The 24219-nt window shown below is 44.9% G+C and overlaps 1 protein-coding gene across 3 annotated transcripts in view; it reads left to right on the forward strand.

Annotated features, from left to right (window-relative positions):
* The window catches only part of ABCC5 (ATP binding cassette subfamily C member 5), an 81823-nt gene that overhangs the window by 27583 nt on the left and 30021 nt on the right, over nt 1-24219 (forward strand). For 2 of the 3 annotated variants that reach the window (XM_069475267.1, XM_069475268.1), the window contains exons 6-17: nt 3728-3961; nt 4115-4288; nt 5048-5195; nt 7173-7321; nt 7717-7824; nt 12300-12656; nt 15347-15418; nt 17635-17759; nt 17865-17937; nt 19541-19744; nt 20849-20992; nt 23813-23915. In XM_069475267.1, the coding sequence (XP_069331368.1) occupies nt 3728-3961; nt 4115-4288; nt 5048-5195; nt 7173-7321; nt 7717-7824; nt 12300-12656; nt 15347-15418; nt 17635-17759; nt 17865-17937; nt 19541-19744; nt 20849-20992; nt 23813-23915 (1891 nt within the window). Of the gene's footprint in view, nt 1-1341; nt 1417-1823; nt 3329-3727; nt 3962-4114; nt 4289-5047; nt 5196-7172; nt 7322-7716; nt 7825-12299; nt 12657-15346; nt 15419-17634; nt 17760-17864; nt 17938-19540; nt 19745-20848; nt 20993-23812; nt 23916-24219 lie in introns of those variants that run through there. The other variant, XM_069475269.1, reaches the window with a different exon arrangement.

Below are 24219 nucleotides of genomic sequence, written 5' to 3' on the forward strand. Positions count from 1 at the left end.
TAGAGCCAGCTTCCCCCAAGAAGAGCTTCTGTCATTGTTTCACTACAGGGTTGGTGGCTGCTCTGATCCTTCATAGAATTCTTTTATCTGGGTAGCACCATATGCAGGCTTTCTTAATAAGGTGATAATGGGCTTTTTACTTCTAGTTGGCCAGTGCAACAACCTCATTGGCTCCCCTAAAAAAAAAAAAAAAAAAAAATTCCGTGGATTATTGGGATTTTAATTTTTTTGGGGAAAAAAAGTTACCTGTGCATGTTCAGCTTGGTGGTGGCTTTCCAGTCACTCCCTTGAGCATCTGCATATTCCTTAATTCCCATTTATGGTACGGTGCACTGGGATACTAATTTCTAATAAACTCTTCTAGATGCCAGGGAAAGCTGAGAGCCTTCCTTTAACAGGAAAACAGTAACATGCTTTTTCTTCTCTCTGCCCTTTTGGGGAAGAACACCTCAGGGCCAGCGCTATTTCATGAGATTCCATCCTAGAACAACTGAGAAAGCAATGGATTCATCCATCCCTCTTATTGATAAAAAGATTTAAAAGTGTAAACAATGCAAACTTCTTTTTTTGGAGCTCCAGTTCTAATGCATTTCTTTTAATTGGAAATTGAAGAACCAGGCTGGTTTTGAGATTAGTACTAGCAATGAGCAAACCTCTTGTCTGTGGACTTAAATCCTTTTGAGAAACATCCATTTTAGATTTTTGCAAAATTTGTAACCTGGCATGACTGTCAAACTAGTTTAATCTATTCTTATAGAAACCTACGTAAGAATGGACTCCCCAATGTAGCATCATTATTTTTTGTCCGCCCTCAGGTCTCACTGAACCTTGGTAGCCACACACACAATGAATGAAACACAATCAAAGTTGTTGTGTTTCGGTTTTTTGTGACTGCTGGCCATTTATGCATCAAGGTGATCCAGGGTTTTGGTGATGCCAGTGGACCAGTGCTGTGTGCAGGGTGCCCAAGGGTCACGATAATGTTATTGGAGTACCAGAATCTATCGAGTAGCCAAATTGCTAAATTTACAGAGATGCTTTTGGGGCCTTCCTGGATTAAGACAGTTTTAAAAGACCAGGCCTGACCTATGATCTGTTTGCAAAGAATTAGCATCCGCCCTGTAGATCTGCAAGAGAAGGCTACCTCCTGCAGTGCTATCTCTTGGTGAATGCTAGCTCTGCTCCAGGGCCTTTTGGGGAAAGGACAGTGTAAAGCCTCTAGAGAGGTAAGTTTCCCACCCTTCCAACCCCTCTCCAGCTGCAGCTTGCTTGGTGCTGTCAGGATCTGGATTTGGGGGGAGTCTCTCTGTAGTGGAACCAGTGACAGAAGCTGTTCTTTAGAATTTTCAGGATGGCTGTATTCTGCGGTCAGAATGAGAGAGTCAAGCTGGGCAGAATCTCTCGCCAAGAGTTCAGGTAAGGTAAAGTTTATTCACTGGGAATGCTTTCCACAGCCAGACAGCTATGCTGACAGTCTTGCGTTTTCTTCCAATTTGTTTAGATTTAAATGATAAATTTGTAAACTTTTTAAAAACTAAATTTTGGTTGGATTTTTCATGAAAACCTTTTTTTCTTTTATCCCATACAAAATGGTTTGAAATGTCATTGTTTTTTAAAAACCCTATGTGTTGGAAATTCTTTAATCTGCTGTTTCCTCTTTTTCCCCCTTTGAAAGTTTTGCATAGTGTAAACAGTCATTATGTCTTTTACCTTCCCTGCTCCTCCCCTCTGGGAGGTGCTAATGCTATTACCGGTGCTGAAAAATGGCACTCTAAAGGTATGGGAAGGAAGGAGCCCAAAACAACAACCTGCTGTCCCTTCAGCCTTCCTTTGGAGACTGCTCCATCAGTGCCGAGGTGTGTGGGAACATGCTTCACTGCACCGCCATCTTACTGAGTTGCTTCACGTGAGGAAAAGGGGCTTTGACCCTGTGACTCAGTTCCACATTTTGGATTGCATACTGGAAAAGAAGCCAATCTTCTTGCTAGTAAACCAACAACCAGCTGTACACAGTGGTGACCCAAGCAATGGATATAAACCTAAAAATCTGAGGAAGGGGAAAGGTGGAATACAGTAGTTCTTGGAATCTGAAATCTCCCATTTGATCAGGTTATTTACTGGGACTTGACGTAAATCTGATTGGTGGGGGTCTCTCCTAGGACCTAGTGGTCATCTGGTATTAATTTACTCTCAGGAAAAACGAGAAATACAAATTAACCCAGAGAGAGTCTGGGTTCTGGGATTCGGCATTAGTTACCCCAGGACGATCGTGTCTGGCCTCCATTGTCTGTCATTCAGCTCTGGCTTACGGCGGCAGTAACCTCCGCTATGAGGAACCAGGATAGATGGGTGGATGGGTTTCGAGATCATTTTTTTTTCTTCCTTTAGGGTGGGGGATTTATTTGGCCGCCTTTTATTGTGGTTTGTTTTGTTTTATTTTTGTCAAGATCAATTTTAGCTACAAGGACTTGAAAAGACTCAGAAGGGTGCCACCAGTTTTTCCTCGAGGCCTAGAATTCTGTATTCTGTCCTGAGCCGAGGTACTTCCTCCCAGCTTAGTGCACCAATAGCACCGGCAATTTTGAGCAGAGTACCTCTTTGGGGGAGTTTTTAGTTTTGTTTTGTTTTTTAATTCTCTTTCCTTAGCAGCAAGGTCTTTAATCCTAGAGAATCTACTCCCTTGCAGAATCCTTGCCACCTCAGGAGCCCTAACTGATTGAGTGCTGTCAGCCTGGTGTACTACTTCGGACTCTGGAAACAGATGCTGGTTCTATTCTGTATTTCCACTGTGTGTAGATAAAACAACGGTCAGAGGCCAGATGACCTGTTAGATGGCTAGCCCTGTATAACTCGACTCTGTATGTTCCCATTGTATGTTACTGCAATGCTCCTGTTGTACAGTGTTTGTGAGATGCTCTTTGAAGATGGTACTTTTATATTTTTTTCATTTTCAATAAAAGTACATTACTTCCCACTTCTGGTATTTAATACTGTTGCTGAATGTGCCTTGTGTGAGTGTGTGCTCCGGCGTTGCAGGACCTCAGAGCTGGAGGTGGCACTCGGTGGTTCTTGGGGGCTGGCTGCCTTCCCTCTCTGCAGGTGGTGTTAGACATATGCTACCTGAGGTAACATGTTTTTGTTTTTGGGAGGGAGTCGGGAGTGGGGAGGGCCCATGGGAGGGTCTCTGGATTTTTGATAGTCTGCTTTGTTTGCTCTCTTCTGTACTATTAAACTGCTGATGTTTATTTTCAGGAATGTTTTGCAAATGCACTTCTCACTCTTCCCCAGTACAACTGTAGGTACACTGTTCCTTTTTATCAAATAAGCACGTTTGAAACGATCCAAAAAAAGGTCTTAATTTCTTTTAAAGAAATGTATCCATGTGTGGAGTTACTGGAATAAGGTCAAAGATATACTTTTGAATGACCACGTGTTTAGAATTAATTTCAGCTCATGGACAGGTTTATGTTACATTAGAAAGAGTAATGGTTTTGATACTGTCCTTAAGAAGAAAGTCTCTAATTAGACTTACCTCCTGCAAAATGTCCTGAATAAATTACATCAGACAGATTGTAGTGATATTTGGTCCTCCAAGAAGATTTTCCTTTGCTTGCACACTGGTCACTGTACAGTGGAGCTGCCTACTCTTTCTAACTTAACATAAAACTATGGCCTTGTGTGTGGGTGCTGTGGGGGTGTTGACAGTGGTGTATGTTTCTCCCTGTAGGCCTTCATGGTGAAACACCTCTTGGAGTACACCCAGGCAACAGAGTCTAACCTGCAGTACAGCTTGCTGTTAGTCCTGGGCCTCCTCCTGACAGAAATTGTGCGGTCTTGGTCACTGGCACTCACTTGGGCATTGAATTACCGAACTGGTGTCCGCTTGCGGGGGGCCATCCTAACTATGGCATTTAAGAAGATCCTTAAGTTAAAGAACATTAAAGAAAAGTCCCTGGGTGAGGTGAGTGAGGGATGTCTGCTTCACGGCAAAGACCAACTTCCCAGCATGAGCTGCTACCTTTCCTCTGGGGCCCTGCTTTGTCCTTTATCTTCCTCCTGAGACAAGTGACCTGTGTCCTTGCAGGGCCCCCTCACTGCTCTTTGTATCTTGTAGCTCATCAACATTTGCTCCAACGATGGACACAGGATGTTTGAGGCAGCTGCTGTTGGCAGCTTGTTGGCTGGAGGACCCGTTGTTGCCATCTTAGGCATGATTTATAATGTAATTATCCTGGGACCAACAGGCTTCCTGGGATCTGCTGTTTTTATCCTCTTTTATCCATCAATGGTGAGTAAATCTCCTAGCTGTGTCTTGGTAGTTTCTCCTTAGGAGATGAGTTACTTCCAGTGGGTTACAGTAGGCATCACTGGGGTATCACATCTCTGATTGGAAATTTCCTCAAAGCAGTTACCTGGTTTGGAAAAATCTGGAGCTGGAGCTTAGTCTATGTGGGCAGAAATGTGACTTGAGAGGAAGTAAAGTGTCATTTGCATAAAGGCAGTGGCTCCTAATGACATTTAAAAAGAAATAGTCTCGCCAGGCATGGTGGCATACCATGGTCCCAGATGTAGTCCCAGATGCTTGGGAGGCTAAGGCGAGAGGATAGCTTGAGCCGGGGAGTACAAGACTAGCCTGGGCAGCATAGCAAGGCCGAGTTTTTAAAAAACAAAAACCAAAAAAACTATTAAAAGAAAAAGAGAGAGTCTGAGTGAAGGAGAAGACCAGCAGGTGAACCCTCCTGCCCCCATGTAACACAGGGGCGTTTGAGTTATGCCCTCTCGAGTTGGTTCTGGTGTGGCTCTCCTGCTTCTCCTTTGGTAGCACTCCGTATCTGTGGTCACTGTGAGAACAAATATTTGTCTTCACTGCCTTGGAAAGAGAAGAGAATTAATATTATCAGTCAGTAGGTCACAGTACAACTACATGAAATCTGGCCTGTCCAAAAAGAATTATATGCTCATTTTATTGAGAATGACCTTAAGCAGATTAGGCAGTTCTCAAGTTGGAATGAGCTTTGATTTGGTGTGGCATCGCTTTTCTTTTCAGATGTTTGCATCACGGCTCACTGCATATTTTAGGAGAAAATGTGTGGCTGCCACAGATGACCGTGTCCAGAAGATGAATGAAGTTCTTACCTACATTAAATTTATTAAAATGTATGCCTGGGTGAAAGCATTTTCTCAAAGTGTCCAAAGTGAGTTTAAAGATCTCGTATGTGCGTATGGTAGAAGGACTTTGGATTCTTTGGGTCTGATTACTCACAGAGCTTTGCTTCTTGAGCACATTAGATACTAGGTCACCTGATGTCATAGGGTCATAATATACAGTCTTTGTGTTTAGAGGCATCTTAGAGATTTGTACCTGTAACCTCATGTCACCTATGAGGAAATTGAGACCTGGGAAAATTGTGATTTTCCCAGGATAACACAGCTAGTTAGGAATAATTCAGTTTCAGAGCCCCTGGGTATATTCTCGTCCTGCCCATGATTTCCTGGCCTGGCCATGAGGCTGTCACAGAAGACAGTATCATGTTACTGCTGAGAACTCCACTTTTGCCCCTTTACTCTGTGGTTGCAAAGGTACCAGAGGCGGTTGATTATATGGCCTGAGTGGTGATCTGGGAGTCAGGATGGCTGGACTCTCGTCCTATCTGCCACTTAGGAGGAGCTTTTTTGTTTGTTTTATTTTTTATTTTTGTTTTTTTAAATGATTGATTGATGTTGGGTCACACGGTTCTCAGTGCCTGGCCCCATCCTGATCTGTAAATTTAATGCAGGCATAAGCATGTGCAATATGTAAGTGTCACAAAGCTAGGAGGAATAATCAGCACAGACTGGGCATTCAGAAAGATCTCAACAGAAGTTGGAATGATGGGCCTTAAGGCAGATAAAATTGAAGAAGGAGATATTTAAAGGCATGTGAGAGTTTAAATATATAGGTACATTTCATCTTTATTTAAATAAAAAAGATATGGGCTGTTAGTAGACCATAACCTTACAGAGAGCTGACTGAATATAGTGCTGTTAAACAGTTAATGCAGTTCTAGGAGGAATAGAAATACAGTGTTCAGATCAAGGTGCCTGTTTTAGTTTCACTGACTCAACCTTTGGGAACGTTATGTGCAGTGTTATTTATGAAGGCTATTAAGCTAAGAAGCATCTAGAGGAGGTGACCACACAGAGGTGACCAGCAGTGGATTGGGCTGCCTTGTTAAGCAATGAGTTTATTTCCACTGGAGTGGAACAAATGGATTCCGAATGGATGTTTGCCAGCATGTTGATGGCAGGATGGCTGTTCGGGGTCCTTTCTGGCTCTGAGATTCTATAGTTTTATGATCTCATTTCTGAGATGCCACCGATCCTTCATCTCTGATTGGTATCTGTACCTGTGTGTGTTAATTTGGAAAGAGCAATGAGTTTAGTGTTTTTATGAGACTTACAAATTAGCTCTGAAGATAGTTCCCAACGCAATGGTAATACCTTTAAGGTAAGTGCATAGCCTCTCAGAAGAATTACTTTTATATTTAAAAATGCTTCACTATTTTATTGTTCTACTTCCTCCGTGGTCTTTAGTACTCCCTCATTGCTCTGTTACTAAGAGTGTTGGTTTTGCAGATACTTAAGTAAAATCGTTCTGCCTGTAGAAATTGTATTTCACCCATCTTCTTCCAATAATCCCTAGAGCTTTTTGGTGTGGAAGAGTCTATCCCATTGCCAACATACAGCAGACTCTCTGGGAAATCTCAGTCCCTTTTTAATTCTCCACTGCCATTGTGTAGTCTTTCCTATAGTGCCTTGGGCAAAAAATAAACAACTAGGTAAGAAAACAAACGGCCAGTTGTAGAAACAATGTCTTCATTCCTTCTAAACCTAACAAACTTATAAGAAGAATCAGAAAAGGGCAGAAGATGGTCATTTTATTCACATGTAGTGACAGCTTTCTGTTAGATTCATTCCTGTGACTTGCTCCATTTCAAACCTCAGGCTTATGTACCAGCTTTAATGGTAGAACTGATAGTCATACTGACCCAGTGTTTGCATCATAGGTGTTAAAGGGTCATTTTAAAATTTATATGTGGCGGAAGACCGACAGAGTCGTATTTGGTGTTGGAGGAGCAATATCCCAAGGTTTCTTTTAACTTGCTTTGAAATTGGCTTGCTTTTGTTCATAGAAATCCGAGAGGAGGAGCGTCGGATATTGGAAAAAGCCGGGTACTTTCAGAGCATCACTGTTGGTGTGGCTCCCATCGTGGTGGTGATCGCCAGCGTGGTGACGTTCTCTGTTCACATGACCCTGGGCTTCGATCTGACAGCAGCACAGGTCAGGGAGCCCTCAGGGTTGGGGAACATTTTAGAGGTACCATAGATTGGAGGTTCCCCCAAGAATTAGAAGGTGTTTTTTAATACATGTGATTGAGCTCAGAAGTGGGAGAGCAGAGAGCCAGCCCTTATGCACAAATAGTGTGTGGGTTGGTTTAGACGACCTAAGTTTGGGTTTAATTATGAAAATACGGATCATCCTGTGTTTCAGATTTACTGAGAATTTTAATTGAAGGTCTCATAAAAACCCTATTTTTTAAAAAATGTAACTGACTTGTAGTGACATTGGACAGTCAGGCTGTAGCCGTTCTAGCGCCTGCAAGGAAATTGCTGATGTCTTGTTATTTTAGGTGCACAGCCTAATCAGGCTCAGATTCTTCTCTTTCCTGTTTTCAGGCTTTCACAGTGGTGACTGTCTTCAATTCCATGACTTTTGCTTTGAAAGTAACACCGTTCTCAGTAAAGTCCCTCTCAGAGGCGTCGGTTGCTGTTGACAGATTTAAGGTAAGTGGCTCCTTTCCCCTCTCCCATGTCGGGAGCCGTCCTGGCACAACCAGCTGCCTCTGTCCCGAGGGCCACACAGGCCAGCTACACGTGGCTTTGGCTTACTGTTAGCCTTTTGGCAAGTTGGTAAGAAAGGGGCAGTGGAGGAGACTGAATTAAGGAATGAGACTAGTCACCTTTTTAAATTAATGTGAATTTTTACGTCTTGTGGACGACGGGCTCTGGGCTCCCAGGATTTCAGTGTTACCCTTTATCGCTAGCTAGCCTCTTCCTTCTGGGCCTGACAGGGACATGTGTCATAACCCACTGGGCCTGGAAGTGATTTAAACTAGAAGAACGGTACTGTTGGGTGACTCTCAGGGTTTTCTCCCCTTGATCTTTGCATCTTTGCCACTGTCACTTTGATTGGTTGACATCCTAAGTCCTTTTTTTTCTTTTGAGACAGAGTCTTACTCGGTTGCCCTGGGTAGAGTGTGGTGGTGTCATCACAGCTTACGGCAATCTCAAATTCCTGGGTTCAAGTGATCCTCCTGCCTTGGCTTCCTGAGTAACTGGAACTACAGGCACACACCACCCACCTGGCTAATTTTTCCTTTTTTGGTAGAGATGGGGTCTCACTCTTGGTCAGGCTGGTCTCGAGCTAAGTTCTTTTTGATACTTACTTTTTCTCGCTCCGTGGTTGCCAATCATGATGCAGGGAATGCAGTGACTTGGAATAGTCCTAAAACTAGATCATGTTGAGAAGTGCAGTTAATTAAGTATCAGTTTCTTTTCTTGCAAGTGGTTGGTTGATCATACTTTGGCTGTGTTCCTTGTGCCTTCATAATAATGCAAATAGGTGATATAAGAGGAGGGAGTATATTTGGGGAGTGGAGAGAGAGAAAGATTTGAAAGTGGTTAATGCTTTAAAAAAAAAAAAAAAAGAGTGTCATGTGGGCTGGAATTCCTTGATGATGCCACTGTGTAGATTAGTTCCTGGGCTCCTGCTCATGTGTCCTGGCCAGTGAGAGCAATACAAAAGCAACTTTGGTGACGTGAAGGCTTAAAGCTCAGATGTTCAAGGGATGAATATCATCTTAGAGGTTCAGAAAACACAAACTGGGTTTTCCTCTTAAGAAAAATGAAGAATAGCTTTTCAGGATTTATTTATATTCTACTTGTTTGCAGTTAACTAAGTGAATTTTATTTGGTCAAGACAGCTGGTCCTCAAGAATGTGCCACCATCGCCACGTCCTCCCCACCCCAGCCTGGCTGCTAGGTCAGGAGTCAGGGTTGTGTGAAAAGAAACAGTGCAATGATAATCAGAGCTTTATTTTGCTGAACCCACAATACCCAGTCATGGAAGAAAGCATTTGATCCTCAGTTCTCCCCAGTGTTTGTTCCTATATTCTGTTTTTGTTTTTTTTTTGAGACAGAGTCTGGCTCTGTTGCCTGGGACTAAAGCGCAGTAGCATCATCATAGCTCACTGTAACCTTAAACTCCTGGCCTGAAATGATCCTCCTGCCTCAGCCTCCTGAGTAGGTGGAACCACAGGCGTGTGCCACTATGTTTTGCTAAGTTTTCTATTCTTAGTACAAATGGGGTCTTGCTCTTGCTCAGGCTGGTCTCGAACTCCTGAGCTCAAGCAATCCTCCTGCCTTGTCCTCCCAGAGTGCTAGGATTACTGGGGTGAGCCACTGTGCCCGGCCTGTTCTTATATTCTTGTTAGTGAATGGATTTCGTAGCATTTTGGATGAAGAAATAAAAGTGTGTAGTATAGGTTTGTTCTCTTGTTTTTTGAGTGTTCTCCTCACTTCTTGGTAAGGACTTATATCAGCAGGTGGCTTTTCACACCATAGTTCTCTTCTCTGTGCAGGAAGCTTTGGAGTTAATAATAGAAGCAAAATCACCCACAGCTCTATTATATGTCCCATGAGAGGTCAGTCCCATTCTGTCTTATTCCTCTTGGCAGTCTTTTTTCTCCCTTCTTTCTTTAATTAGATACTTGACTGAAGATAACAAGTATTTATTCCTTAATCCCCCCAACTCTAAGCCGGTTCTTTCTTATTATCTTCAGGTGCTTATTAATTAGCATTGCATTCACTTCCCTAGGGTGTTGAGGGGGGCTTGTCTTAGCTGTAAGGCAACTGTTTATAATAAATGTTTCTGAGTACATTGAAGGAAATCTGCCTGAATCCTGGGGGATCATCTAAGGCAGGCTTCTCAAAACAACAAGACTGTTTCTGAGATTATGCCTTCCCAGAAAGCACCTGCTCTCCCATCATTTCTAGGAGATGGACCAAGAGGATAACAAGGATGGGACTTGCTTTTTTATTTTTACAGACCTTGAAATTCATTGAAGATGTTGTGGAAGCCTGCTTTTTACCCTGTGCCTTCTCTTTTTTTTTTTTTTTTTAATTGGAGTTGGGGATCTGATAGATACACAAGTGTAGCCTTTTCTTTATCTGACCTTCCCTGAAAGTGCATCTTGCAGAAGAACTTGTTGCCTCCTGTTGGGTAGTATGAATAAAGGATAGAAAAAGAGATATAAAATTTCTAGGAGGATATTAAGCTGTAGAAAGCCAGAAAGAAGCCACCTTGTGGCTTTCCTGGTCAGATTGTCACCAGTGTAGCAGGGTGGCCAGCTCTAGCAAAGAAAAACACAGGTCACCCAGTTAAATACTGCATGGGCATAATTATACTGAAAAATTATTCACTGTTTTTCTGGAATCCAAATTTAACTGGGCATCTTGCATTTTAGCTGGCAGCCCTGTGAGTAGTCCCCTCCCTGCCCAACAGATACTTTCTGATTTGATTCTTCTTGTGAATGAGGGTAACAGTTTGGTGGTCAGTGTCACGTGGTGAGGTTGGGTTTTATGGTTTGTGTACCTCTAAGATTCTTTTGCCCTGGAAGGTGCAAATCCAAGTAGATATAAACTCAAGCGTGGTGAGGCCCTTCTCTGCCTGTCAGCGTGTCAGGGCAGAGTGACCTAAGCCGAAACTCCTGGGAGGAGGGCAGGGCTGCAGGGAGTGGAAAGGAGGCCTGGGGAAGGAGCTGTGCAATCCTGTAGGTACTGGCATGTTTCTTAATAGCTTACTGAGGCCTAAAAGATCTTCATCCTTCTAATAACATTTGAGGGGAGAGAAATGATGAGAATTCTGTCAGCATGTGGCTTTACTCTGAAAATAACTAAAATATTAGGCATGTTATTCTTAGCTCCTTCTCTCAGGAAGGCTCTGAACAAACGAAACCAACAGCTGTTTTCAGCAGGGGCTAAACCTAAGGTAGACCAAGAGTGAAGATTATCTAGGAAATTTAGAAACATGGCACTTCTGGGAAGATTAGGGATTAGGAATGAATGGGAGAGTGGTGACTTAAGGGAGGACAAGAGCAAGCTTGGAAGTTTAGGATCCAAGAGAAAGGGTTTGTTCTTGGGGAGGGAGATTATATAGTACATTTAGTAGCACCTGCAAACTTTAAGATCGTTAGGTGTTCTCAGTACCTGAACAAAGAGTCCTGACCCTACGAGTCGTCTTTTCTCTAAAGATTTTCTAATGTTTTAAAATTTTTCATTAAAAAATTTTTTTTTTTTATCATACTAGGAATCTAACTGGCATAGTATTCTGTAGAGAAGGTCGCTGGTCTAAGAGGGTTGCCAAAAGTGGATTCAAAGTCTTATGGGAAAGTCCTGGGCTATGATTTATTATGGTCAGTGTTTCACATCTTATTTTAGAAACATTTCTCTTTTCAAGAATTCCGTTTTTATTCTCTTAACATAACTCAGTGGGACTCTGGGAATGAGTGGGAGGAAAGAGCCTTGTTCTGTTCCCAAAGGGTACTTCTCCAGGAGGTACCCTTCACTTCCATGCAAGTCCATTCCTTTGGTCATTTAAATTCTCACAAGTTCCAAGGCAGGGCTTTGAAGACGTAAGAATTTCTTGGCAAGAAGATGTATTGTATAGTAGATAACCCCTTAGATACTCTTTTCTAACCCTGGCAATGTAAGCCTAGTGACAGTCTCAGTTCAGCCTGCCCGCAGATGGGTGCAGTGTGTGGGTGAGGGAAGTGGACAGGCTTTGGGATTTTGCAGGAGGGGTCTGGAAGGAAAACAGGGTAGTGAGCATCTGTGCCCTTTGGTTTTCCTACCTGCTACTCGGCAACTCATGAGTGAGAACAAGGAGCTGCATGCCAGTGAGCTGTCCTTAGGTTCGTATTAGGCTGGTAGAAAAAGAAAGGGTAACTTAGCATGCAGTGTGTAGTGTCGAGTGTGGGGTCGATTGACAAGGCCCCGGGACCTCCTAAGGTTGTCCCCACACTCCCGCTGAACCCTGATGGGCCTGAGACTGGGCTACACTAATGAGCTCCCTTTTGCCCTTCAGCTTCCTTCCACTGTATAGCCTGATGTGTTTTGCTACGTGAGTGTACGCCCTAGGCTTGTCTCCCTGGTCTTGATCCAGTGTCTCATCTTTGCACCTCTCTCACAACTCCTATCAGAGTTTGTTTCTAATGGAAGAGGTTCACATGATAAAGAACAAACCAGCCAGTCCTCACATCAAGATAGAGATGAAAAATGCCACCTTGGCATGGGACTCCTCCCACGCCAGTGTCCAGAACTCGCCCAAGCTGACCCCCAAAATGAAAAAAGACAAGAGGGCTGCCAGGGGCAAGAAAGAGAAGGTGAGGCAGCTGCAGCGCACTGAGCATCAGGCGGTGCTGGCAGAGCAGAAGGGCCACCTCCTCCTGGACAGTGACGAGCGGCCCAGCCCTGAGGAGGAAGAAGGCAAGCACATCCACATGGGAAGCCTCCGCCTACAGAGGACGCTGTACAGCATCGACTTGGAAATCGAGGAGGTAGGTCCTGCCTCTGCCCACTCCCGCTCTGGGCCCACGCCCCTGCTACCGTGTCACGCCCCTTAATAACAACTGATCCTGTGAGATGCTCATTTTACAAGCAAGGAAACGATGCTTTCAGCTGGATTTTCCAGGATTTTTCCCTGAATAGGTGTCTGGCTATTGCAGTTGTATGTGAGCTGTGATAATTATTTCTGGTTGTTGCAGCTCTGTGTGGGCTCCTCCTTAGCACTAGGCTGAGTGTCTCACTGAACCTGGTGCATAATAGGTATTCTCAGTGCTGCTATTAGTGACAACTGTGTTGTGAATTGATTTTTAATATAAGTAAAGGATCGTCATGGTGTATGATGTCCTGCACAGATAGCATAGGATTGGAGTCTCAGAGGCGGTCCTGCAGAGAGTGCCTGGAACACAGACTCCATGTTCAAGGCTTTTTACATGCAGAATATGACTGGGAACCAGCACGTTCAGAGGGCCGTATGATCCAGAGGGTCCCAAATGTCTGTATATTCATTCAACAGCCATTTTTTGAGTACCAGCTCTATGCTGGGTGGTGTCATAGGGCTGGGAATATAGCAGCAAAAAGCCAGACAGACAAACATCCCTGCCTTCCTGGAGCTTACATTCTAGTGGGCAAAAACAGATGGTAAACAAGTAAAATAGATTGCGTGTCAGGTGATGATAGGGCCGTGAAGGAAGGGGACGGAGAGTGCTGGGGCAGGGAGCAGGTGTGGTTGCAGTTTACACAGGGTGCCTGAGGGAGGGCCTCATTTAAAAAGTATCATTTCAGCAAAGACCTAAAAGAGGTGAGGGAGTGAGCCACAGGGAGAAATAGAATAGAGCACAAAGGCCCGAGTCTGGTGTGTGCTCTGCTGGAGGGGAGTGAGCTTGGGAGAGAGCGGTGGGTGCTGAGGGCAGAGGAGCGGTGGGGGCCAGAGCCTCTGGTGAGACTTGGGCTTTACTCTGAGTAGGAAGAGAAGCCGTGGGAGGATTCGGAGCAGAATGACGTGATCCCACTTATGTATGAAGAGGATCATTGTAGCTGCTGGATTCAGAAGAGTGTGCAGGGAGACAGGGAAGCAAGGAGGACAGTTACGGTCTGTTACTGCAGTAACCCAGGAGAAAGCTGGGAATGTCTTGGACCATGGGTGGCGCGGTGATGGAGGTGGTGAGAAAAGTTTGTCCACGTGACCGGAAGTAGGCAGGAGGTGGTTCTAATGAGGTGTGTGTCAAAATCAGCAGCTGACTGGAGGCATGGTAAGCAGGTCTAGAGCTAGACTGAGAACAAAAGCATCCTGAAGGCTCTAAGCAAGAGGGGGAGACCATCCTTAGTGAGACCTCCTGAAACTGTTAGTGTAGTTATCATTGAAGGGCACTCAAGTCAGTTTTTCACTTCAGTTAACTCCTAACAACAGGATTTTTATTTAATAACTATTATCTTGGTTATTGAGACATCTCTGTTATGTCGCTAATCAGCTCTGTTAGAGAATTATTGTGTACATTCAGCAGAAATTTACTCTTCTCCTTTGTCTGTTGATCGTCCTGCCCCTTAGAGCCCACAGACACGTGACAGACCTGTAGCCATTTGAAGAGAGGGACCGTAATTCTTGCTGGGCCTCCTCTTTGGGGGGAAAGGAAGACAGTGTTTGCCAAACGTCTTCTGGGCAGCAGGCACTTACTTCATTGTTGGTGTCTCATTAGTCCTCAGAGCAGCGTTCTTCTCTGTGTGACCCTGACTGGCCTGAGCAGAGATCGAACCTGCGATTGACTTCCTCAGTACCACCAGGCGGTGGTCCTTCACACTGCCGGGCCACATCCGCAACTATTGGTTCAAAAGACTTTTATCACCTGCCAGACACTGTACTTGGTTCTGCAAGGATAGCTTCTTCCCTCAAGGTGCTTGGAGTCCGCTGAGGGAGACGCAGTATTAGTTTAAGTACCAAGACCAGGATCACACAAGTAGCAAGTGCTAGTGGAGTTGGTACTCAAATCAAGACCCGTCTGCCTCCAGAACCCCTGCTCTTTCCCACCACCACTCTCCCTTCCTTCCCTGGGAGGCTTGAGCCAGCACAGGGTGGCTAAACAAGTGGCCCTTTTAAAGTCACCTGTCTTTGAAAACTTTCAACACTACCGACTGAGAACTCATTATCTTGCCTGAGGACATTCAGTTAATCACAGGCTTGACTTTCCACGTTTATGTAGGACTGTGGATGTAAATATTCCTCAGATTCCTGGAGTTACCTTGCAGAAAAATGGAAGCAACAGTGCACTTAGTTTTTATGGAAAATAATTTAGAGAGCCTGGAGGAAAATCATAGTAGAATGATTAAGAGTCCTGCCTTCTCTTCCCCAAAACAACAAAAACAAACAAACGACATAGGTTACCAACAAAGTAGGAAAGGGGCTGAGCCTTCCTAAAAGCATCTGTGGGATGCCTTAAAGTGTGTGGCACATTTGAGTTTTCCCAAGGGCTTCGTTTCTGTACCTCAGCGTGTTCCCCACAGAAACCCTATGTGCTGGGCAGCTGGCAAGGGGGAAACCAAAGCCAAGGGCCTTGCTGGGTCGGCAGGATGACGGTCCCCGTGGTGATGGACTAAGTTAATGTGCTTTCCCTCAGAGACAGGGCGGGCCTTAGAGATGAGCAGTCAGTACTCTCTCAGTGACCTTCCTCTCTCCGTGTGCTTTGTCCAGGGAAAACTGGTTGGAATCTGCGGCAGTGTGGGAAGTGGAAAAACCTCTCTCATTTCAGCCATTTTAGGCCAGGTAAGATTTTTGTTATTGTCCTTGACATTTTCTGCTTCTTTCTCTGGACCGTGCTTAGCAAAAGTCTTGGGAAAAATGAACTAATTTCCTGAAGAGTCGGGGAAGGTGGAAATAGCACGAACCCTTGGTCTGCACCATGCTGCCTCCCCTTCCTCCACCCCGTTTCCACCCTTGACGGCACTGTGTCTGGAAGGGGGCTCAGTGGACACCTGATGAATGATGGATTGATACCCCAGCTGGGGTCATTGTCTCTCGTGCCTTCTTTTATTCACCCTGTGTTTATCGAGTGCCGTAGGTGTGTCAGACCGTGTGCTGGGAAAAGGCAGAGATAAGAGATGAACAGACACTGGCGCAGCGGCAGTGCCGACACAGAGTTAAACTAGAGCAGCAGGGCAGCCGGCACTGCCAGCCTCTGTCGGGGACAGGACGGTCAGGATTTGATCTGGAAGCAAAGCCCCACTCGGTTTTCAACCTAACAGCCAAAGAGTCATGCCCTCAGGGGTTTGTGGTCCAGTGGGGGGCTAGGCCTCGTGGACACACCGCATGTCACTGGGCAGTGATGGAACGGTGCGCAGAGGGGCCCAACAGACAGCTGCCAGCTCTGGTTTATAGGCTGAGGGGTGCAAAGCCACCCAGCTGAGACAAAATTATCTTTACCATGTTTTAGGACCAAATAGGAAAAACCCAGGATACTCATGTGCTTTTAAGCTTGAATTAAATTAGCTTAACTTAGATGGTTGAGATGAGCATAAACTTGAGATTACCCCGTGAAAGGTGAGGTTCCCCTGAATTGAAATGAACAAATGAGGGCAGGGAGTGGGGAAGGCTGTCCTTGTAGCCTCCAGGATATGGGATATTTTCTTGTGTTGTGTGACGGCAGCTGTTGCAGTTGGTGAGTTGTGGCGCCCAGGGCATTGGAGGAAGGCTGCGGTCAGATCATGGGGTGTCAGCCCCCACCCCATGCTCACTTCCGCTTTATGACACTCTCCAGTGGTTGGGCCCAGCCATTGGTCTTTGTAAAAAGCAAAAAGCTTCCTAGGTGATTCTAATAATCAGCCGGATTTGCTTTGAGGGTCAGTGATGAGAGACAGAGACCGGGGGTAGGGGCAGAGGAGAGAGAAGGTCAATTCTAGAGTGCTACTCAGCAGTCAAGCACGATGCTCCTTTTCCAGGGGGTGGGTAGGCTTGGTGAGAGTTAGGTTGCAAACCCAGTGGGGCTTTGCTTCTGGATCAGATCCTGGCAGCCCTGTCTGATAGGGAGGTGGGTAGTGCTGGTCCTCCTGCTTCTTTAGAGTTTAACTCTTTGTTGACAGTGCTGCAGTGTGACGTGTTTGTGCAGCAGCAACCAGGATTGGGTTACCACAGTAGACCCTCCATGAATTCCTGAACACTTTGAAGTGCACATCAAAGTGCTTGCCACTCTGTGGATGACTAGGTATACCAGTGTATGTGTGTGACAGTTTTTAAGAAGACATGCTTATATGTGCAAGTACTACACGGGCTGGTTGAGAGAACTGCTTCAAAGTTATGACATCCCTAACCCAAGACAAATGACTACTGTCAGTCCCAAAAGAAACCATGAAAGAGGAGAAAATGAATAAATCAATTCATGTCAATCACTGCGACTGGAAACACAATTCAAAGCACACGGCTCACGTAGTCCCTTCATGTTGGAGGAGAACGTCCATCATCATTATATGGATACTGTATAATACTAGTTGATATCTAACCTGAAATTTTTTTCCCTTTGGTCCACATTTTATAGAAGTAGCTGATCTAGCCAACAACCTGGATTAATTGTGTAGATGAGTTGGCCTGCCTGCATCTTGAAGCAGGCACTAGCTGCAAATCCTTACAGCATCGTCTCCAGGGGAATTCTGAAAGGGCCTTTTTGCTTGTGCTTGCTTCCCCTAATTAAACAGTTTGCAATCAGGAGGAAGTGTAAAATGGCAAATGAGCTGCTGAGTGATATGTTTGTTCATTCAAGTTATGGGTTATGCTGGGCTTTCATCGCACATAAGCAAGGAGAACTTTGATTTTCTTTGCTGCTGTAGCTCTCTTTGAAACAAAGGTGGGGTTTGGATTTGGGTCCAAAAAGCATCCACGGAAATTGCCAAAACTTGTAGATTCCAATGTGGAATGTCGAGGGGGGGTTCTGTTGGCTTAGGGTGATGGTTTTGAGTTATGATGCCATTGGATGGTGTCTGTCTCCCTAGATGACACTTCTAGAGGGCAGCATTGCAATCAGTGGAACCTTCGCTTATGTGGCCCAGCAGGCCTGGATCCTCAATGCCACTCTGAGAGACAACATCCTCTTTGGGAAGGAATTTGATGAAGAAAGGCAAGGAATGCTTGGTTTCCATCCTGGCCGCGTGAGATGCAAGGCAGCCCGAGTCAGTAGGCTTCACTGCAGTGTGTCCCTGATGCATTCTCTTGTGTCCTCCAGATACAATGCCGTGCTGAATAGCTGCTGCCTGAGGCCTGACCTGGCCATTCTTCCCAACAGCGACCTGACTGAGGTACAGGCCTTAACGCCCCTCATGGGGCAGCACGTTTAGCAGAGAACGTTCTGGGGGATGAGTGGGAGGGCTGGGCCAGAGCCATCTCCTAGGAGTGCATCTTAAATGCTTGGTGGAAGAACCTAACGGGGAGTTTTGCTTTCACTGGGCCTTTATGTTAGGAAAGCATTTATTCTCTAGGTCAGGGACATTAACACTACTTGCTTTAAGTATCTAAGTACTTCAGCAAAATCTCATTGTTGATCAGAGTTAATGGTTTTTACTCTAATCAGAGTGAAACCACAAGTCAAGCATGTACATGTTGAGCTTCTTCCCTGAACTTCGCTTTGCCAACCTCCTTACTCAGATACAGTCTATAGAGAGCCCACTTCCATCAGAAAGACAGAGCCTTAGAACAAATCCATCTTTCTTTGGTTCTCTGCCCTGGAACAGTTTCCAGAGGCGTGTCTTTGCACTAGTTTGTGCTCTTCGGTGTTAAAGCTTGCCTGCCATAAGCTGCCCTGGAGGTTTCTGGGACTGGCACCTTTATTCAGCAGTCAAATCCCCAAAGCAGATTTGGTGAATGGCTTAATTAGTTCAGAGGTTCTCAAATCATGGTCCCCAGATCAGCAGCATCAGCATTACCTGGGAACTTGCTAGAAATGCAGATTCTTAGGCTGCAACCCAGACCCACTGAGTCAGAAACTCTAAGGGTGGGGACCAGCAATCTGTTTTAACAAAGCCTGGAGGTAATTCTGATGGAATGTTAAGTTTGAAAACCTCTGAATTAATTGAATTTTTTCTTTTCTTTTTTGTTTTCTTTTTCACTGATTCTTCCAATGAATGAATTTTTTTTTTTTAAGGTAAGATTTTTCAAAAATACAAAGCTAATAGGTGCTTGTTATGTGCAGTGACATGTGCAGAAACCTCTTGGCACTGAGAATATAAAGGAATATGGTGATAATCTGCACCCTGAAGAAGTGTACAGTTAAGAGGCTAAGACACCAAAACAAATAGGCACAAAGTAAAAGAGCACCCTTTCTTTTGGGTGTTAGTGGAGAAGAGATTGGGGGAGATTTCAGAGGAGATGATGCCAGAACTGAGAGACACTCTGTAGGCAAAGGCATTACATTGTCGTGTGTGTTCCTCATAGCACAGAGTTTGAAATGGCTTAGAGCCCAGCGTGTGGAAGGGGATGGGGCAGTGGAGGCTGAGAGCTGTGGGGGGAGCTGGGTGGCAAAGGGTCTGCTTTGTATGCTATGTTTGGGTATTTAGATTCCATTCTTGGGGGCTCCTGAAGAGTTTTAAGCAAGGGTGGGACCTGGTGAGCTTTGTGTTCTGGAAAGATCTTTCTGCCATGTGGAGAATGGGTTGGGGGGGGCTCTCTGGGGGAGGGGTGGCAAGGCTGGATGTAGAATTCATTGGTCTCCCATGGTTGTGGGAGAGGAGGAGGCATCTGGGCCGACTCCCTCAGTTCCTGGAAGGATCACGGTGGCAGTTCATCTGTGGGGAATTCCAGAGAAGGAGCCAGTTTGGGTGGGAGAGAGGAGAGGTGACTGGGGTGACCCCTGAGCGCCGTTCCAGAGCTGAGCTGGACGTTCACTGTGCTGTTGGGCTCCTGTAGATTGGAGAGCGAGGAGCCAACCTGAGCGGTGGGCAGCGCCAGAGGATCAGCCTCGCCCGGGCCTTGTACAGCGACAGGAGCATCTACATCCTGGATGACCCCCTCAGTGCCTTAGACGCCCACGTGGGCAACCACATCTTCAACAGTGCTATCCGGAAGCACCTCAAGTCCAAGACGGTTCTGTTTGTTACCCACCAGTTACAGGTATGGTGCTTTCTTCCCTAGGCTGCCTACGGTGGCTGGGGGGATCAGAAACAGGGAGGTGGGCTTGGTCCAGGTATCTTGTGGGGCAATTAGAGATTCCTGGAATTGAGTTTTCCTCGTCCCAATGTACCGGCTGGCCGTCTGAATCAGATCCTTGGAGCATTGTCAGCTTCTGCATATAGATCACCAAGGAAAAGAGCTGGGAGGAGTGGGCCAGAAATGGAATTTGGGTCTGAATTAGTCTGGAAAACATTGTGTTAACATCTCCATGCAAGTGGGAACTGTTTTGGGAAAACAGGCTCTTCTCCCTCTGTCATTCCATGAGAAGCAGCCACTTTGGAGAGCAGCTCAAGGATGTTGCCATCTGTTTCACATATGTTGTTGAGTTTGGGGGGCTGGCCCCCCATTCTGCCACAGAAAATCTGTAATTATGTGTACTTCTGAGTGCAGTGAAAGACTGTCAAATTTAATGCAAGCTTCATATGGCTCCATCAGCCGACTGATGTCAAAAGCTGAAGGAACTGCTCTTTATACTACATCACGAGGCACGATAAACTAAAGCGGGTTCTCAATCTTGGCACTCTTGACATGTTGGGCTTGATAGTTTTTTGTTGTGGGGGCTGCTCTGTGCATCCCTGGCCCCTATCCACTAGATGCCAGTACAGATGGTCCCCGACTTACGATTTTTCGGCTTTATGATGGTACCCGTACAAGCATTCCATTTTTCACTTTCAGCAGGTAGTCAGCAAATTACATGAGCTAGTTAATACTTTCTTATAAAATAGGCTTTGTGTTAGGTGATTTTGCCCAACTGTAGGCTAATGTGAGTGTTCTGAGCATATTTAAGCTAGGCTAGGATAAGCTATGATAATATTTTCAATTTATATTAGGTTGGTGGGGACATAACCTCCTCATGAGTCAAGGAGCATCTGCAGTACCTCCCCTCCCAATTGTGACAACCAAAAAATGTCTCCAGATATTGCCAAAAGTCCTCTGGGAGGCAAAATCGCCTCTTGTTGAGAACAACTGAATTAAGGTATGGGGTATTTGAATGTATTTGCACAAATATCAGCAATATTGTTTTGTCTCTGCCTTTGTCTCCAGTACCTGGTTGATTGTGATGAAGTGATTTTCATGAAAGAGGGCTGTATTACAGAAAGAGGGACCCACGAGGAACTGATGAATTTAAATGGTGATTATGCTACCATTTTTAACAACCTGTTGCTGGGAGACACACCACCAGTTGAGGTAAGACTTGTTGATGTTTTTGTGTGTCTCTTCTCTGTGCAAGGGAAACACAGCCATAGTGATGGAGAGATCTCGGCTGAATTCAGTGTCCGTGTCTTACTGGCAGGGGGCCCTGTTTTCTGGTGACCAGGCTGCTGTGCTCTAGTTCACAGGCTGATTCTGCTCTAGGAGAGCAGGACTGTGGGGCTGATGAGCGAGGTCTTCTGTCACTGAGAACTTATTAATAATAAGGCAATGACCGGGAGAAGGACATGGCCTACGTGAGGGTAGAGAAGATGTGTGCTGCTGTTGTGTCATAGCTTAGTTTCCTGATTGAAGCATTATGAAGCTATTTTTTTTTTTTTTTAATAAACAAGTGAAGAATGTGCCAGCGAAGGGAAATTAAATATTGCATAGATTTGAAAATGCTCCATGTTTGGTTGCTGACTTGGCACTGAGCGTTAACTAATAACTACTGTGTTCCAATTATTGGATTAGGCACTTTATAAGATATCATCTATTTAGTTGTTTTAACAGAGCTGTATGGTAAAATACGGTTATCCCCCACTTTTACAGGTAAGGAAACTGAAGCTCAGAAAAGTTAAGCAACTTGCCAATAAGGGTGATTTGACTGCAAAGCACTCTGTCTGTCTGCCACCCTGCCTCCTGTGGCAGCACCAAAAGATGGCAGCTTCCCAGGTCACTCTGGGCTCTGTTAGGCACATACAGGGGCACACTTGGAGCTAGCGGAGAGGTGGTCGTTCCTGCTTACCGTCTGCTCTCACCTGCGGCCCCAGAGGTGCTCTCAGGCTGGACTGAAAGCTACTTTCTTGGCTGCCAGGGCATTTTGACATCTAAGGGATAAAAACAAAAACCTCTTCTGGGGAGTCTTATTTCAGTCTTTGGGTTTCATCATGTTTGATTTCAGGTACGGTACAACTAACTTCAGAACTGATGTATTTTAGGCCTTTTGATATAATTCAGACATTCCAGGTGTATTCTGTAACTTCCATAGAGGCACCCTAATCCAAATTTAGATTTTAAGAGAGTCTTTTCCTGTGATTTTCAGGGTCCTTGGGACTCTTCAGATATTTCCTCATCATGTAGACATGGAGGGAAAATGAGAGAGAGAGAAGCTAAAATACAAAATGTCCAAGGAGCAAAGAACACAGGGAGTCAGTGTGTTATAGTGGAGGGACCATACTTTCAGTATGTCATGTAACTTCCCTGAACTTCAGTTTCCTCATCTTAAAAACGGGGATGGTATCTGCCTCTTGGAGTCGTTTCATTGATTAAATTAAATAACGTGTAATGTTCTTACGCTGGAAAGAAGTGGTGAACAAACGGTAATTTTCTCTTTAGAGAGTGCATTTCTTCATGCACTACGGTAAATATAAAATTTAGAGCCCTGTCTTGTTTTCTAGATGTGGCTGTAAATTTTATATTATTTTCTTTTTTCTCTTGTTTTAGAAATGAGGTCATGCTCTGTTGCCCAGGCTAGAGTGCAGTGGCATCATCACAGCTCACTGCAACCTCCAACTCCCGGGTGCAACTGATGCTCCTGCCTCAGCCTCCCAAGTAGCTGGGACAACAGGCGTGTGCCACCGTGTCTGGCTGATTTTTCTATTTTTTTGTAGAGACGGGGTCTCACTATGTTGCTCAGGCAGGTCTCAAACTCCTGGCATCAAGCAATCCTCCTGCCTCAGCCTTACAAAGTGCTAGGATTACAGGCCTGAGCCACCATGCCTGACCTAAATTTTGTTATTAATATCTATTTTTTTTTCACTGTCAGTTTAAAAAGTCCAGTTGGAAAGCCAACTGGGGGCATGAAGCTAACTATGACATAGAATTAAATGCAGTGAACTATATTAAGAGAATTTCCTATATAAAGATATAAGAGGAACTTGGAAAGGAGAATATGAAGTAGTTTCTGTTGTCTCAGGTTTAATCTGGTGACTGTTCATTGAGTCCCTGTGTGCCCTGTTATGGACAGGTCTTGGTGGTAGGGCCTGTGTAGGTTATAACCTTGTGGGAAACATTATTTCTGTCCTTGAGAGACTCACAATGTTCTAGGGAAGACTGATGCTTTTATGCTGTACAGGTAACAGCAGGTCACTTACATTGCAATGTGCGATAATAAAGATACAGAGTGCCAGGGGAGAACAGGGGAGCTTTCCAGGGGAGCCTCATGAAGAATGTAAGGTTTGGATCCATCTGAATGGGGACAACTGGGACGAGGGGAGGGGCATTCCCCCAAGTGGAGGAACCAGTGTGGACAAAAGTACAGAAATGGGAAATTGCGGTGTAGCATAAGGAATGGTGTAGAATCCAGTGTGGCTAGAGGGTAGGGGCCATGGGAAACAGTGAAATGGGAGAGGAACGGGCAGAATTAGGCTAGGGATAGAATATGGAGGTCCTGCAAAACCAGGCTGAGAAGTTAGGGTTCATCTAGTGGTAGCAACTGGAAATGATCAGATCAATCGATTTGATTTAGTGATGTAGGGGCTCAGAGATAGGAATGGAAATGACTCCAGCCCTGACACTTTGGACACCTTGGAGAGGATGAGAACAGAATAAAGGCACTGTGTTGGAAGTTTAGTGACTCTGGGGAGAGCAATGTCAGTGGACTTGCAGGGTAGGAACCCAGACCTCAAAGATTTGAGGAGGTGTGGCAGTACACCAAGTGAGTATAGGTGGCTCTTTCAAGAAGTTGAATGTATCTCTTCAGTAATAGCAGCTTGATGATTCTCTAATACGTGTCCTGTGGACATTCTTCGGGATGGGCATCTGGAGGGCTGTATCATTACTAGAGAAACTTTTTTTTTTCTTTAATATTATTAGATTAATTCAAAAAAGGAAACCAGTGGTTCACAGAAGAAGTCACAAGACAAGGGTCCCAAAACAGGATCAGTAAAGAAGGAGAAAGTAGTGAAGCCAGAGGAAGGTAATGACTTTCTTTTTTTGAGACTTTTAGCTTTGTCATTAAAGTTTATCAGAAATTATGCCATGCAGTAATTCGTGATCTTTGCTAGCATTATGTGTTATAGAGTACCTGGTCTTATATTTCTGGAATAACAAAATTCTTACATAATATTGGGAGACCATGAGGCACCTTCTGTTTTCTTAAACAGACTGGGGCAAGGGCAGTGAGAATGACCTGTGATTCTATGCCAGCTCTCCCTGTAGGGTGGGGTCAGGTCTCTGCCTATTCAGCTGAGTCATGCAGAGCAAGGAAGAATTGAGTGGTG

This window comes from Eulemur rufifrons, chromosome 7, assembly GCF_041146395.1.
Source record: "Eulemur rufifrons isolate Redbay chromosome 7, OSU_ERuf_1, whole genome shotgun sequence".
In the NCBI taxonomy this organism is placed as follows: Eukaryota; Metazoa; Chordata; class Mammalia; order Primates; family Lemuridae; genus Eulemur; species Eulemur rufifrons.